This window comes from Plasmodium vivax, chromosome 4 (genome assembly GCF_000002415.2).
Source record: "Plasmodium vivax chromosome 4, whole genome shotgun sequence".
In the NCBI taxonomy this organism is placed as follows: Eukaryota; Apicomplexa; class Aconoidasida; order Haemosporida; family Plasmodiidae; genus Plasmodium; species Plasmodium vivax.
This window is the reverse complement of record NC_009909.1, coordinates 536,042-551,622: the sequence shown is the minus strand read 5'-3', so window position 1 is coordinate 551,622 and position 15,581 is coordinate 536,042. Positions and strand designations below refer to the sequence as shown.

At 52.0% G+C, this 15,581-nt stretch overlaps 3 protein-coding genes across 3 annotated transcripts, besides 7 other annotated features; 2 read left to right on the top strand and 1 right to left on the bottom strand.

The window, feature by feature from the left end:
• The first annotated feature begins 757 nt into the window (after positions 1–757).
• Positions 758–787: a microsatellite.
• A 163-nt stretch (positions 788–950) lies between these two features.
• Positions 951–999: a microsatellite.
• Positions 1,000–1,055: 56 nt separating this feature from the next.
• Positions 1,056–1,075: a microsatellite.
• Positions 1,076–1,820: 745 nt separating this feature from the next.
• Positions 1,821–8,617, top strand: PVX_003855 (hypothetical protein, conserved; the record flags this gene model as incomplete). The annotated part of the gene is made up of 16 exons (XM_001612960.1): positions 1,821–1,910; positions 2,063–2,099; positions 2,255–2,346; positions 2,519–2,642; positions 2,796–2,864; positions 2,977–3,050; positions 3,214–3,275; positions 3,409–3,481; positions 3,616–3,689; positions 3,797–4,059; positions 4,191–4,282; positions 4,403–4,445; positions 4,663–4,897; positions 5,006–5,083; positions 5,211–5,280; positions 5,465–8,617. The coding sequence occupies 16 exons, from the start codon at positions 1,821–1,823 to the stop codon at positions 8,615–8,617; spliced, it is 4,629 nt and encodes a 1,542-aa protein (XP_001613010.1).
• Positions 3,743–3,815: a microsatellite.
• Positions 4,267–4,299: a microsatellite.
• Positions 5,754–5,777: a microsatellite.
• A 353-nt stretch (positions 8,618–8,970) lies between the features above and the next one.
• On the bottom strand, positions 8,971–9,876 carry PVX_003860 (RNA-binding protein, putative; the record flags this gene model as incomplete). The annotated part of the gene is made up of 1 exon (XM_001612961.1): positions 8,971–9,876. One exon carries the CDS (start codon positions 9,874–9,876, stop codon positions 8,971–8,973), a length of 906 nt encoding a protein of 301 aa, XP_001613011.1.
• Positions 9,877–10,001: 125 nt separating this feature from the next.
• Positions 10,002–10,032: a microsatellite.
• A 721-nt stretch (positions 10,033–10,753) lies between these two features.
• On the top strand, positions 10,754–15,502 carry PVX_003865 (hypothetical protein, conserved; the record flags this gene model as incomplete). The annotated part of the gene is made up of 1 exon (XM_001612962.1): positions 10,754–15,502. One exon carries the CDS (start codon positions 10,754–10,756, stop codon positions 15,287–15,289), a length of 4,536 nt encoding a protein of 1,511 aa, XP_001613012.1. The 3' UTR covers positions 15,290–15,502.
• Positions 15,503–15,581: the final 79 nt, after the last annotated feature.

The following is a 15,581-nucleotide window of genomic DNA, read 5'->3' as shown; positions in this document are numbered from 1 at the left end:
GAATTTCCGGCGACTTCCCTTGTAGACCATATGATGCATGTTACTTTGGCAGCGAGTTGTTTTCCCATTTGTTTGGCTATTCATTTCACCTTTGGGGGGGAGCTTCCCTCTGTGGAAACGTCTTTTTTTTTTTTTTTTGTTTTTTTGACGACGACGAAATAGGTTTGACAGCGTGTCTTTCCAAAGTGGCCATGCGAACCGATCGACTGAACGGAGAAAAGTGCACCGAGCGTGGCAGCTTGGCACTCCAACGGGGCGCAACAAAACGACGTTGCGGACACTGCGTACCGTTTCGCCCCACTGTGGAACAGGGGAAAAAAAAAAAAAAAAAAAAATCTTCACTTTTGACTAAATTTAAAATGCACAATAGCACATTCTGCGTAACAATTTTTAATGCTCTTCCGATTGGGGCCACCCTTCATGGGGTTTTGAAGCGCGCGGGTGGTACGGCTGCCATCGGTCCATATGCACATACGACAGGCAGGCCAGGCGGATGGCAATTATTTTTTCACCACTTCTTCAGAGTGAACGTGTCACGAACGGTTTTTTTACGATCGACTTGGTTTAAGCAGTCCGTCGTTTTCCCCCCTTTGATGAACTCCTTTTCTCAGAAGGGCTAGGCGTCCGTCCATAAGTGGGCCATTACGGACATGTATACACACGTGTATTTTTTTTTCCCCTTAAATGGCGAAACTGTAATTGTAGTGATTGCCACTTGGGGGGAAACCAACACGAGTGTTTTGCAAGATAAAAAAAAAAAAAAAGGCAGTGGAAGTTTCCACCATTGCCGCGAAGGGAGTTACTCTTAGCGCGCTGCTCAGATAAAGGGGTTAAAAAAATGGGGATAGCAAAAAAAAAAAAAAAAGGGGAGATGTATCCTGGGACGAGGGAACGAGACGCGACTGCATGTACCAACCCGACTGAGACCGTCTACTCACCTTGATCATCTCGCAGCGTAAGGCGAAAGGGAGGGGGAGCGGCTAACACGAAATGGTCCAACTCGCGCAGGGGCCAAAACGCCCCTCTTAAAATGCAAAAAATGAAAAACTTCTTAAGACTCGGCAAACTGAGTGGTTGGTTACCAACCCGGTCAAACAAAACTATGTTATGTTGGTCTTTTTTTTTTTTTTTTTTTGTTTTTTTTTTGGAGGGGGAGACCAACTTGTGGTATCCTTTAACTTAATGCGTAGGGTGTAAATTTTTACACGCGGGTGTTCCCCAGTCGGACATGCACTGCGAATCGAAAAGGGGAAAATGCCTCTCCAACGATGGGGAACGGTCCAAAGGGTTTACACTGCAGTAGCTATCGTTCGTTTCGTTTCGCTTCGCTTCTTCCTTTTTTTTTTTTTTTCCTTTCGCGAAGCTTAGCCAGCAATATGGGCGCTACTACAATGCCGCCATACAGGGGTGTAAATTTTTTTTTTTTTTTTTTTTGTGTTCATCCCCCTTCGAATTTGCTATCTTCCCTGCTTGGAACAAACTTGCCCATAGCATGCGTCACCTTAGAGGGAGGGGACATACTTGTTTCCGTAAAAACGAGCCCTTTTGCTTGTCCCTTCCTCGGGAGGACATGCCCCTTTTTTGTTTCATCTGAAGTTTGCAATCCCCAGCTTTGCTCTTTTGCGGCTGCGTAGCAACTGTTTTGTGCACTTTCCTGTTTGTCTCGTGAGGCATCCCCATGTGTGAGGCAGGCTCAGTTGGGTCGGCCGCTCCACTTTGGTGTACCCCCCAGGGATTCCTCCCTCGTGGCGGTAGCAAATTTGCGGCTTCGCCTCGTCACCTAACCGCTACACCGCCTGACCACCACTACGCCTCGCAAAATGCCGTGCATTCTGAAGGTCAGAATATCCGGCATACGGGACTTCAACGCCTTCGAAAGGTCAGAAGTGGATTCGCTCAAATATGTCGAGGTGGGCGGGAGTTAGCGGCCACGGAGAATTAGCAGCCGCGTGGAATTAACAACCGCGAAGAATTAGCAGCCGCGTTGGCAGACCGCCGGGACGGTTGAAGCGAACCCTGCGTTCACACAGATGCCCCCTTTTTCCATGCACACCGTTGGCAGGTCACTCTGGGAGAGACAAAACAAAGGACCAAATTTAGTTAGCGAGAAAAAGCAGGAGTCCATTTGAGCTCCCCCACTGATGGGCAAACGAGTGTGCAGGGTGGCGAGCAGCCCGTCGCGAGTAGGCCCGCACACACCACACACATCACACACTGCTGGCACGCTGATGGCACTCCACTTTCCCCCGAGCAGACATCAACAGGCACACGGATGACCTGAACTTGTCCTTTCGGCTGGAAATCGCCGACGACTCGGAGCTGCAGACCTGCCCGCTGAAGATAACGGTACGGGGGGGGGGGGCGAGAGCTGCAGATGAGCAGAGGGGAGGCAAAGCGCCCCCATGAGTGCAGTCACAGATGGTAGCGTCACAGATAGAGACCCCCCTAAACTGTTACTACCTAAATGGCTACTCCCTAAACGGCCACTCACCGCCGCTTCTCACCGCCGCCTCCCCAGATCGACGACGTGGAAAACATAAACAGCGGGTACATCCAAATAGACTTCAGCTTCTTCTACTTCCACGACAATTTGAAGTTGGAGGGGTGGTTTCCCCTGTATGACTCCCTGGCCGGGCTCAAAGGTTCCCACGCGCAGCAGTCCGCACGATTAGCGGCACGTTTAGTGGAAGAAACACCACCGTGTGGGTGCCTCCACCCCACATACCCCCTTCACCACAAGCGTACATATTTTCTTCCCCTCCCCCCCCCTGTCTTATGGGTCGCCCCAATGCTAGGCGAACTGTACTGCACCATCAAATGGGAATTCTTTGAGGAAAAAAACCCCTACAATGATAACAGCGCAGGTGAGGGCGTCGTCGGTGAGGGAGCCGTCGGTGAGAGGAATCCCTTGACACGCCGCGGTCACTCCAGTTGGCTTCTTTCCCCATGTTGTGCCGCTCCCCCCCCCCACTGCAGATGTCCTCCTCCTAGGCACGACGTCCTTTCCCAAATACTCCCCCTACTACATCGAGCAAATTATAAGCTTCGCCGTAAGACCAGGACAGCCGCACGGCCGCACGGCCGCTTCTGCGTGTAGAATTCCCCTGTTAAGGAATCCCGAATGCGGGTCCACGCATGCGTTAGTGCACTTCCAACCGGAGGAACAATCGGACGAGGGAAATCTGTTTCCCTTTTTTTTCTTTTTTCCGGCAGCACGAACTTAAGATTGTAAATGACCCTGAGTATGACTGGAAGGACTTGATAAGATCCAACAGGTGCGAGAGAAAGAAAAGGGGGCAGAAGAGACAGCTGCCAAGCGGGGTCTTTCTCGATTTAAGCCGCAAGGTTATTCATCCGGGAGGCCCCGGTTATTCATCTGTATCTCCCCTTTCCCCCCCCCCGTGGCAGAAACTCGAATGAGGCAAGATGCGACGTCATACAGAACTCCTTCATGCAGACGAGGAAAATTATTGGGAAAAAGGTACCCCCGAGTGGTTTTCTTTTTTTTGAGTCTCACCCATATGTGCGTGCATGCAGATGTGGAACCCCTTCGACTTATATGCTAATCAAGGGAAGACCTACTCTTTTTCCTTTCCCACTTAATCCCTCGCGTAGGCCAAACTGCTGGGTGGAAACGCCATTCTGGGTTATCAAGAGCATCTGAACTTGGAGGGCGGCACGACGAACAAGTAAGTCCCCATTCTTGGCTCATCGCCACGTCGCCACCGCAATGTGGGTACTCCCAGATGAAAGAACTCCTACGCACGACTAATTCTCCCCCCCCCCTGCCTCTCAGAATTTGCATCCGCATCATCGGGACAGTCGTGAAGCTGGGGGTGAGGAATCTAAACGACCCCAACTACGCCACCCCCGGGGAAAACAGAAACATAAAAAATATTCTGCGCAACAATGAGCTTCTGCGGCAAAACAGTTTGGAAAAAAATAAGGACTTGAAACTCTACAAGAGGGATAGCACTCTGCCGAACTCCACCTTCAATTTCGTGGACGTCATTTTGCTCACCGTCGATTCGCTTCCAAACAGTGTGAAGTACACGTATGGTAGGTTTCCCCGAGGGGGGCGCGCCGGCGGTAGCAACGGTGTGAATGCATGCATACGTACGTACGTGCGTACATGCATACATGCTTACACACATGCTTCCATACATGTGCATGCCCACTGCCGCTCCTAGGAGGACTTGTCGCCGCCAAGTCCGTCAAGGTTTTGCACCAGCGGCTGACGGAGCAGCACCGAGACGAATGGCTCCTCGAGATCAGGGACGAGGTGAGGGGAAGCAAAAAAATGGGGAAAAAAAAAAGCAATTAAACAAACGAGCAAACATACGCCCGCCAACAGAGCGATGGCTAGGGAACACACCCGCGCATTTCTCCCCCCCTCCCGTAGATCAAATCGAACGCAAAGTTCTTATCTTGCAACGTCATTTTGGGTAACACAGTGTGCATGGCGGGAGGTGCCTCTCTCCATCCGCGACTGTGTTGAGGATTACGTACATCCGTACACGAAGCAAGACGATAACGCCGCAGTGACTCCTCCGTTCGGTGACTCCTCCGTTCGGTGACTCCTCCGTGCGTTGCTGCCTCTGAAGGGATATCTTGCTAACCCCCCCTTTTTTTTTTTTTTTTTTTTTTTTTTTTCCTTTGCAGGGTACAAAGAAGACACGTACATTTACAACGACGTGATCATCCTCTTTTGCTACGGGACGGCCATAAATGTGATGCCCTCCTTTTTCCAAGATGACAAAATCGTCTCCTACGCGAACAGCGAAAGGAACAAGCACCAGTCGTTTAAGGGTGGTCCCTTAAATGCGCACAGGAATTCTAGCTGCGTCTATTTGCACTACGCGTCGGACGACATAGAGAGGGACACGGTCCTTTGCAGGTGAAGCTAAGCGGCGACACGTGACTGTGGAGACGTCTCATCGTGCTATGCGCACTTATTTTGTCTCTATCGCTTGCCCTCCTTACTGCGCCGTTTCCCCCAAAACAGGGTCTGCAATGAAGCCTCCGTGCCGAAGATCCTCATTTCGTCTTCGAGCGTGCCACAGAACCTGGCCGTCATTGGGAAGTAGGCCTTTCGTGGCGGCCAACTTGGCCCCGTCGGCGCGCGATGGGGAGACCACATGTCGGTTTAGATTTGTCCCATTCAACCGCTTCGTCCCATTCATCTGCTTCCTCCGCTTTCCCCCCCGAAGCGGCTTCCTCATCTCCGCCTTCGTCGTGTACCCGCTGAAGAAGCACTACGGAGAGTACCTCGCCTCAGAGGTGAGAAAAGGCCCCATCGGCGCACCTGCGCATGGACCGCATGGTCGGGTGGTGCATGCAGGGAGGGGGCCACCCCTTGCGCAGCCCATTCGGGCAAGTCCCCCGCTTCCCCCTCCTCCTACTTCTGCGCTAACCCCTCCTCCTACTTCTGCGCTTCCCACGCCGCTTCCCTCTCCCCGTGCAGATAAGCGAGGTCTTCCCGTTCCTGGAGCTGAACCTGCACAAGCAAATCATCTGCAAGCTGCTGGTGAACGGGTTCAACAGCATCTTCGACTACAACTTGAGACTGTGCTTCAACCAGAGCTACCTCTTCGGCTACTGCTGCGGCACGGGCATGTGCATGTATGGCACCTACTCGGAAAATAAGTTCCTAATCAAGTCAAATTACAAGGACAATTTTTACATAAGGAACAAGAGCATCACCACAAGGGAGCTCAAGATCATCTACGACAATTTGAACTATAGATCCTTTTTCTGCAGAAATAAAAGCCTGCTGTCTCCCGTTTTTATACAAGGGGACATGGTGCAGGACAGCGACGGTAGAGTGGACCCCTCGCAGAAGTACAAGAGCAAACTTCCCAATGGCGGAGAGAACGATTTGATGGAGCAAGCCTTTTCGGAGGAACTCCCCGTAGAACCCATTAAGCAGAACCCAAACGGGGATGAACAACCTAGATGTGACAGAATCAAAGGCAATAACTACTTCAGATTGAGAGAAATCTACTTGAAGGAGGAAGAGGAGCTACTGAACTGCCCAAACGAAAGTGACCACCATAAGAGAGACAGCGCCATGGAGTACACCCAACTAGGAATCAAAGAAAGGAAGAGAATTAAAAAAAAAAAAGAAAAAAAAAAAGCCAAACGGGTAAAAAATAAAGGGTATATTTACGAAGTGGAAGATCACCTAGACAATATAACTCTACTTAACATTTACGAGGACAGCATCGCCCTCTACAATTATGTGTTCAATTTAGACGTTCACAATTACCTGGCCAATAAGAGGCATGACAGCGGCGCTCTCCCACATAGGGGCAGCCCTCCAAGTGATGAGGGGCAGCGCGGAAAGAACATCGAGCACTTCCCCAAGGAGGAACCCCCCAAAGAGGGAGCCCCAAACTGCGACCACCTAACAATGGAATCGCTGCAATCCAAAGGGCATATTTCACCCGCGAGAGACCCACTTCCACACAGGGGCGAAGAAAAGAGAGGCAGTGACCCCCACGGAGATGTTAGAAGCCAAGTAGACAGAAGTGGCCGCTCCGAAAGGGAGTCCCCCTCTATTGTTAAGCGAAACCTTAGTTGCTACGGCCCCATCAGCACGACCAAATCTAGTGAAGAGAGGAAATTCCCCCGAATCTTCCTCCCGGCATCTCGCTCCCAGTTGATGCGAACGTGCAACCGCTCCTTCGCGCTGGACAGGAGCGAAAACAGCCTCCCCTTCGACTGCGAGTTTAGGAAGGGCGGGGGGGATGAGAACCAACCCAAGTACTTTTTCTACATGTGCACGCTGGACCTCCTCCCCAGCATAAGGTTCGAGACGTTCTACGAGCAGCGCGAAAGTAAGGCAGCGCTGAATGAAGCGGCGCTGAATGAAGCGGCGCCGAGTGATGCGGCGCCGAGTGATGCGGTGCCAAACAAAGCGACGCCGAATAAAGCCCCGCCGAATGAAGCCCCGCCGAATGAAGCCCCGCCACACAAGACAGACGCGAACCCCGGAGGAGCGAACCAGGCGACTGCCCCTAACTCGCGGAAGAGGGAACTCCTCGTGGGGAACAGCCCGCCCAGGGTCACCACGAACAACTGCGTGATGGACTCCATCAACAAGTGCATCGCCATCGGGAAAAGGCAAAGCGACTCGGAGGGAAACCTCTCCGATGAGAGGAGGGAAGCGAACTTGTTGGGGTACCTACTTCGTAAGGAACGAGACGACCTGCTCAGCGATCAGTTCAGCGACCAGGTTAGTGAGCGGCCCGCCGAGGGGGGCCTCGACGCGGTTGCGAGTCAGTGTGGAATCCTCCAGGGGGAGGCCGCTACTGAGCGGATTGAAAAACTCCCCCCCCCCGCAGAGCGCAAAACCCTGACGGACGAAGAGAGGAGGAAAAAAAAAACCAAAAAAAAAACAGAAAAAAAAAACAAAAATAAAGGAAAACACACCTACTTGAACAATCTCTCAAAGAGTTACCTCTACCTGATCAAGAGGATAAATCTGTTCAGCGAAAATAATGAGCAGGTGGATGTCGTGTACGAAAAAATTAACAAAGCGTTCAACGACCTTTACAATGTCTTAATATTTTACCTATTCGCGAACAAAATGTACCCCTGCTGCTTGTACTGCATAAAGTACCACTTCGCCTTCACATCTGTGGACGTGCTGGAGGTTATGCTGACTGGTCATTTGGTTAAGATAAAAAATAATAACTCCGTAAGCCTCGAGTTGAAGAGCATGAATCGGTTGATGCAGGAGAATCTGCTGAAGCACTTTTTTAACTACTTAGAAAATTACTATATAGAGAAGTGGCAGCTGCTTTTTAACTCCCCGGAGTTGTTTCCCCCCTCGAGTGGGGACAAGCTGGGGGCCAGGAGGAGCAAAATGATGACGATGATGATGGACCACTACGGGGGGGATAAGGTCCCGGGTGGGCAGCGAAAGAAAAGGGGAATCCTCCACACGTTGGCGGAGAAGCTGTTCAGCCTTCGTTTGTGCTTCTCCCACAGGGGGGGTGGCAGCAAGGAGGCAGCAGTGGGGGGGAGCGCCATGGGGAGAAGTGCAACGGGGAGAAGCGGTATCGGAAGAAGCGCAACGGGGAGAGACAAAGCCGGGACGACGACGCACGCGAAGGACACGCCCACCCAGCGGGGCGAAGAGAAAGAAACCCGGGGGAACAAAAAAAATAAGCTCAGCTTGTTCCTAAAAAAGGCGGCCAAAAAAGCGAAGCAGCCATCCGATAAGTACAACCTGAGCGACACGCTGTTCCTTTTTAACGACCTCAAAAATTACATCTCCCTTGAAAATAGGAAGCACCTGTTTGATTCCTTCCCAGACCAGAAGTTCTCCTCCATCATAATAACCCCACTGAATGTGCTCCCAAATGTTATTATAAAAAAATATTTCGGGATTATCTCCCTGCACATTGTTAAGGAAAATGTTAACTTGAAGCAGTTTGACGTTTTTTACCAGAGCATAATATCTGACGTGCTGTTCATTGCCAAGGCCCACATTAAGGCCATCGGGGCCAACTTGCTCTGCTCCTTCAGGATCACCAACTTGTTCATGCGCGAGGAGCGCTCCCACGCCTACGCGCTGATCAGCATTTGCGGCGACGTCGCTAAGGTTTGAAGTGGGGAAAAGCGGCAAAAAGGGGGAAAAAAAAGGGGGGAAAAAAGAGGGAAAAAAAAAAGGAGAAAAAAGGGGAGAAAAAAAAAACGAAAAAACAGCAAAAACCAAAACGAAGAAGTGGGAGAAAAGAAGGGGAATTATCCCCCCATGTGGTGCGCTTCTCCATTTGGGCGGCGTTACCCCGGGTTGGACTCCCCCACCGTTGGAGCGGTCGCCCCGAAGTGACATCGCGCAGGTGCATGGGTCACCTACGCGGTCGCCTCGTTGGGGGGCTGTCCATCTTGGGCCGTTCGCCCGCGCCAGCGTCAAATGGTATTATATTTCTCCTCCGTTTGCTTCTTTCACCGTCTGCTTCATTCACCTGCTACTTCCTTCCCTTTCACTCCCCCGCTGCTGCGGCGCATGAAGTACTCACCCGTCTCCATCTGGATGTCAATTTTTCGGGGCAGCTGGTCGGGGGGGAACACGGACTTCTCCTCCTTCTTGGCGCCCTTCTTCTTTTCCAGCTTTTGTTTAATTTTCCTCCTCTGTGCATTTCGCTTCTTAAAATTGGGGAGGTACTTCTCCCAGTTTTCGTTTTTAAATTCTTCATTCTTTTGGAGTTCCCTCTTGGCGATTAACTCTTTAATGTGATAAACCGGGTGGATGTTCTTCATGCAGTCGATGATGATCCTCCTCACCACCTTCAGCGCCTTGAAGAACCCAATGACGCTCACGGTTTTCCCGTGCACGCAGATGTAGCAGCTGGTTAGAATTTCCAGGGCCTTTAAGGTGGTGCCATTACTGCCTAGCAGCCTCTGCCTTCGTTTGATAAACTTATTTCTGTTCCTTACGTAGGTGCTAATTTTTATAATGTCACAGAACGTTTCGTCTTCCAGCACTCGCTTGGCATGAGTGAAGGGGACACTCCTCGAAAGAAGGGAGATCATGTCCCTCGCCTTTATTATGATATACGGGTCAAACGTTTTCTTGGTCGTCTTCACACACATGTATCCTTCTATTAAATTCATTTCAAATTTTATAAAGTGATTGTTTAATACATTTTTTATATCAGTGCTGAACTGCTGCAGGTACTTTTCCCTGTACTTTGGGAAGAGCACTTTGAAGCTCGACTCCTCTAGGAAGTGGTGCTTGTTGTCCTCCCTCGTGAACTTTTCTACTTTCCAGTGGTCTATGTTTTCGTTGTCCCAGGGTTTCTCCTTCCTGTACTTTCGATTTCCCCCCGAGGAAGCGCGAGGGGGGGCTTCCTCCGTCGCCATTTCGGGGGGGAGCAGCAAATGGGGTGACTGCTTAACCGGAGTGATGCTTCTAACCGGGGTGACTGCTTAACCGGAGTGATGCTTCTAACCGGGGGGGCGCTGCTGCCGTTCGGCTGGCCGACTCGTTCGTACCGCCCACCAGCTTCCCTGCTACGTGCGCCCACCCACGCTGCGTACGAATCGCGGCATAGTTTTACTCACGCGGAAAACGTGGGTAATTGGGGCGGGCACAAAACTCACAGGAAGGAAGTGAAGCTCTTCTCTCAGTTGGCTTTTTTCTCTCTTTTGAATCTTCCCGAGCGGGCGCGCATTCTCCAAAAAAAAAACGCTACAAAAAGGGAGAGGTAACAACTGGTTAGCTCTTTTTAATTTGCCACGAAAGGGTAGCGGTTTGCCAATTTTTTTTTTTTTTTTTTATCACTCCTTCTGCGGGGTATTTTCGCGGCGCTTTCTCGGTCGTTTTTTTGATCGCCTTTTTGACCGCTTCTTTTTTTTTTTTTTTTTTTTTTTTTTTTGGCAAATTCCGCTGATCCTTTTTCCCCCACCCGGCACCACCAACAACCGCTTAAAAAGAGAGGAAAAAAAAGGTTAGCCGCGCTGGGTAACCCAATTCAGCTCTTCCTTATGGCGGCCAATTTGTAGAAGCGTCCACCGCGCTGATAGGCAGACGGGTTCGCTCGGCGGGGAGGAGAGAGAGGGGGCAAGAGAGCGCGCCCCCCCTGCAAAGCATGTAGCGAAGTGGTCCACCTCTACATTATTATACGGATGCGACCATCAGTACGTGTTGCCTCCGTATGAGGAGGGATGGAGTAGCCTGGAAAATCGCGCCTAACGCTCGCGTTTTCCCCCCATGCCGCTACGCCGCTCCCCACACGTAATGAAGCTCCTGCGATCTCTGGGGCGCCACCTCAGGGGCCCCCCACAAATTCCAAGGTCCAGGCGGGCAATACAAAAAACGAGCGGTGCCCTCCTGGGGAACAGTTACGTGCACCTCTCAACAACGCGCGAATGGGTGAAAGGGGAGGAAGAGGGAGAAGGCAGGCTCGGCAATCCTCAGGGGGTCATCCCCATCGGTAGCAGTGGGAATCACCTTATGAATCCCCCCCCGAGGGGCCTCAAACCGAGGAAGGTGTCTCCCCCCGCGTCTCACTCACAGCATGGGAGCTCCACGGAAACAGACGCAGTGAAGAAGACGATAGAACACCTCATGCGAAGGAACTCGCAGGGCACCCTAAACGGTGCGGTCTTCCAAATCCTCTCCCTAATTAACCAACACAAGAAAAATAAAGACGTGTACATAGACAGAAGAATTCTGATTGCCTTCCACAAATTGTTAATAAAAAAAAAATACCATTTGAATGTCTCCAAGGGGAGCATATGCGACGACCTTCACCCGACCATTTTTGATTACATCCACCACAATGTCAATCTGCATTTGAAGCATTATCACTTGAGCAACGTCAGCGAGTTGCTTCCCGGAGTGGCTAAGTACCTGCACAGGGTGAACCCCAGTGAAAGCACCAAGCAGTTAATTAAGAACATTTTTTTTTTTCACTTCTTTTCTCACTTTAATAATTTTTACTACACTCGGGGAAGGGGCACTCCAGGCTCGTTTTCTGATGGGGGTGCATTCCTGAAGAAGAGCGGGCACATCTGCGAAAGGGAGGAGCTTCTGGGAAAGCCCCCAAACGGGAGGGACCTTCCGGAAAGGCTCCCAATCGGGGGGGAGCTTCCCAAGGGGGGCACTCCCACTGAGGATTGTCCCCCCCCCGGGGAGAGGAACCCTTCTGGGAGAGCAGCACACCAGTTGGAGGCCCCTCCAAATGGAAGACTCACCGAACGGCCGCCTAAACAAAGCAACCACTGCGGCCATCCAAACCAGAGGGACCAAGACACCTTTAGGCACCTCAACAGTTACGTCCTTTTTCTGAGCAACCACCCGAGGTACGCCTCGGAGAAGGTCCTGCACACCATTTCGTTGCTCGCGAATAAAGTTACCCAAGTAAACGTGAGCCCCCAATTGGCTCTCTCCTTTCTCTCCTCGAGTGTGAGTCTCTTTGATAAGCAGAAGGGCGACAGGCGGAGGTTTCTCCTACACAGAGGAGTGAACTACCATGTGTTGCACGCTGTTATAAAGGGGTGGAACGAGCAGGTGTGTGGGGGGGCCCTTTCTGGGGAGGATCAACCCAGAGGCGTTCTCCTGAACGAAGCAAAGAATGCACCCCCGTCCGTCGTGCCAAACTTGTGGGCCTACTCACACATAATTAACGCTTTGAAAATCCTAAAGGTGAGACATTTCCTTTCCCCCAAGTTTTCCTTTTCGGGGGAGGCGGAAGGGTGTCTAGTGAAGCTCTTCAGTGGTGCGATGGGCCTCTTGGGGGGGTTCACTGGACACGTCCGTGCGTCCCTCACGATGGGGGAGGAATGCGCCTCTGCTGGCACGCTGGAGGAATGCGCCTCTGCTGGCATGCTGGAGGAATGCCCCCCTCCTGACAGGCTGAAAGAATGCACCCCTCACTGGAGCGCCACCCCCACGCAGAACGAGCTCAACAGCATTGCAACCATCTACGTCAACATGGCAATCCTCCTCCAAGAAGTGAAAAATAGGGGCACCCTCCGATCGTCACTTACGCAGACGATGAACAGCTGCTACAGCATTGTGAGTGTTTACCACCCCATGCTACACGAAAATATGAGCATCAATCTAGTCAGGGGGATCTACCACCAGATGGCAGCTTACACAGATGTGAGCTCGTTTAGCGGTTGCTTCTACCAAATGGAGGAAGCAGAGGGGGGAAGAGACTCCCCCACCTGTGGGGACTTCCAATCAAGGAAAGGCAAAACACCCATGGTGCCTACACATTTGTTACATCTCCTCAAAGAGGTAACCAACTGTCTTCTCTTTCCTAGTAGGGAGGAGAGAAAGCTACCCACGAACAAGCTCATAACAGTTCTTCAGTACCTGCATAAGGCACACACAATTTGCCTCCCCTTCACCAACAGTGAAACGCTGAAGGGGTGCATTTTAAGCCTCTTACGGGAAATTGGGAAGCACATCGAAAGCGAAGAAGCAGTCGTTTCCAAGCACCACCTGTTAATGTTCATCAATGTAGATCTCTCTCACCGGGGTGGCCAACTGAACGTCCCGCTGCTCCACGCATGCGTCAGTCGCCTGGAGGAGGGCGCTTCCAACCTCTTCGAAAACGAGGCGGAGATCATTTTGTTCCTCTCCTTTCTCAAGCGGTTCCGCGAGGCCACAAACGTTTGCAGCAGCTTCACCAGGAGTGAGGACCCCAGCCAGCATGAGGAGACGTTCCTCTTCTCCGGAGAGGCCCCTACCAACCGCAGTTTAGAGGAGCTCAACAGAATGGTCACCCGACTGGCAGATAAAGTCACTCGTGTAGTGTTCTTCCCCAGGGACGGCACAACGGCGAGCCCCCCCGGGTTGGCGGTCACTTCACCCAACGCGGCCACTTCTCTCAACTCAGCCACTTCGCCGAAATCGGCCACTTCGCCAAACTGGTTTAACCAGACACCCCCCACAAAAGGGGTCCCAAGAGTGCACCCCCTCAAAGTGTACTTCCTGGCGTACGAGCACATCTCCCCAAATGAGCCAAGTGAAGAACCCGTAAAGGAGGCGCTACTCAACCAGTTAACACACCTCATGCAGCTTCAAAAGGGGCAGCTGACCGAGGAGGACTTCTTTTCCATTCTGTCTGCCCTGCTGAAGCATAAGATTGTGGAGCACGATGCCTACTTGCTGTATGCCTCCTTTTTGCAGTCGCGTGGTGGGTCCATCCAAGTGAAGTTTGTCTCCTTGGTGTTGAAGCGAATTTTGGAGGAGATATCCCTGGGGGACCCCCTAAGGATGTGCCCACATGGTGCGCCACCCCAAGCGGGTGTAACCCCCCCACTGATGTCCATCATAACCACGTCAAGCGATCTCATCCTGCAGGATAAGAAGTTCCGAGAGAATTTCCCCCTTTTCAAGGAGGTCCTGCACGTTTATCTCGAGAGGTACCCATGCTTTGGAGAGATCGCTCCCCAATTTAATCTCTTCCTGTTGGACCACTTCCACAACTTTGTGGGTACACTGGAACACTTGAATGGGCACGAGATCGCCACACTGGTTTACCACGTGGCTAGCTTTTACTATACAGTTAGTAAGCTCTCAATCGAACGGTTCGGTGCATGCGGGATCAAAATGGACTCAAGTTGCGAAAGGGTTGCAAATGAGTGGGGGGAAAAAAAGGAGCACGCAGGAGGTGGGGGAGACTCCCATGTGAACAGTCAGAGGGAGAACACCACCACCCCCTCGGGGGAAAACAAAGTTACCCCTTACAGCGAGCAGGACATGGGCAGGAAACTGCTCCAGCAGCTTCACTCCCTCTTGGATGCGTTATACAAGGAGGAGCTAAAACGTCGGGCGTGCAACGATCAGATGAACTTACCACTCAGCACCACTGTCCGAGTGTTCCTCTCTTTGAAGAATGCCAAGGTGAGGCACAGCGACTTGATGCGTGTGCTCTCCGAAAGGTGCATCTCCGCCATGTTCTTCCAACGGGGGGTTATGAACCTAGAGCTGCAGATTCGATTCCTTAACAGCGTGGTGTTTCTGGACTACCTCAATGCCGTTGATGAGGCATTTCTACGCTTGGCTCGGTGTCACCCGCAAGCAGCCCACACCGCTTCTACACAGGGGCAACACATCCTTTATGCGCACTTCCAGCAACTGCCCAGACGAGCAATACACACGCCAAACATTTCGACGTACCTTCTCAACTTCGTCTCCATCCTGGAGTATCTACCCCTCGAGCATCAGAGAGAGGGAAGCCGGAGGGCCGCCCTCTGGCTCTGTGAGCTCCTTCGGGTGTTCTTTCGTAAGGAAGTGGAGCGTTCCACGGAAGGTTCTAGGGGGAGCGGCAAGGAGAGCGTCAAGGAGAGCGTCAAGGAGAGCGGCAAGGAGAGCGGCAAGGAGAGCGTCAAGGAGAGCGTCAAGGAGAGCGTCAAGGAGAGCGTCAAGGAGAGCGTCAAGGAGAGCGTCAAGGAGAGCGGCAAACTGCGTTCTTGCTACTCCCCCCCCCCAACCAACCTCGACAAGCGAAACGCCGTTCTGCTCCTCGCCCTCCTGCACCTGGGCAGCCACTCGCCGCTCAACATCTCGGCCCTCCCCCTGAAGTTCCTGCAGCAGTTTTACAGCCACTTCATTCTGAGCGAATTCGCTCACCTGGGTGGGGGTTCCACTGTGCGCTCCTCCTCCACCCACCGGAGCATTTACAATTTTGTGGAGGCCTATCTGAGGAGGGAGTTCCCCCGCTGTGATATTTACAACGAAGAGGAGGTGCTCCTCTTCAGGGTGGACCTGGTCATCCTGGAGAGGCGGCACAGTGGTGTTTCTACATGTGTGTGCTGATGTAGGGGCATTGGTGCGAATGTGCATTTTTTTTTTTTTTTTTGGAGAGGCAGCAATGTGACATCGCCTTGGGGAGGGTTCTCTCCTCCCCCGCGTCACCACCAACTGATCAACCTGAGTTACGTTTTGAAGCCTCCACGGGTGGGATGCCCAACGGGGATGGCACTGCGAGGAATACCCCTTCGGCTGCTATAAAGGTGCTCTTCAGCCGCTATAAAGCCGCTATAAAGCCGCTATAAAGCCGCTATAAAGCCGCTATAAAGCCGCTATAAAGCCGCTATAAAGCCGCTAT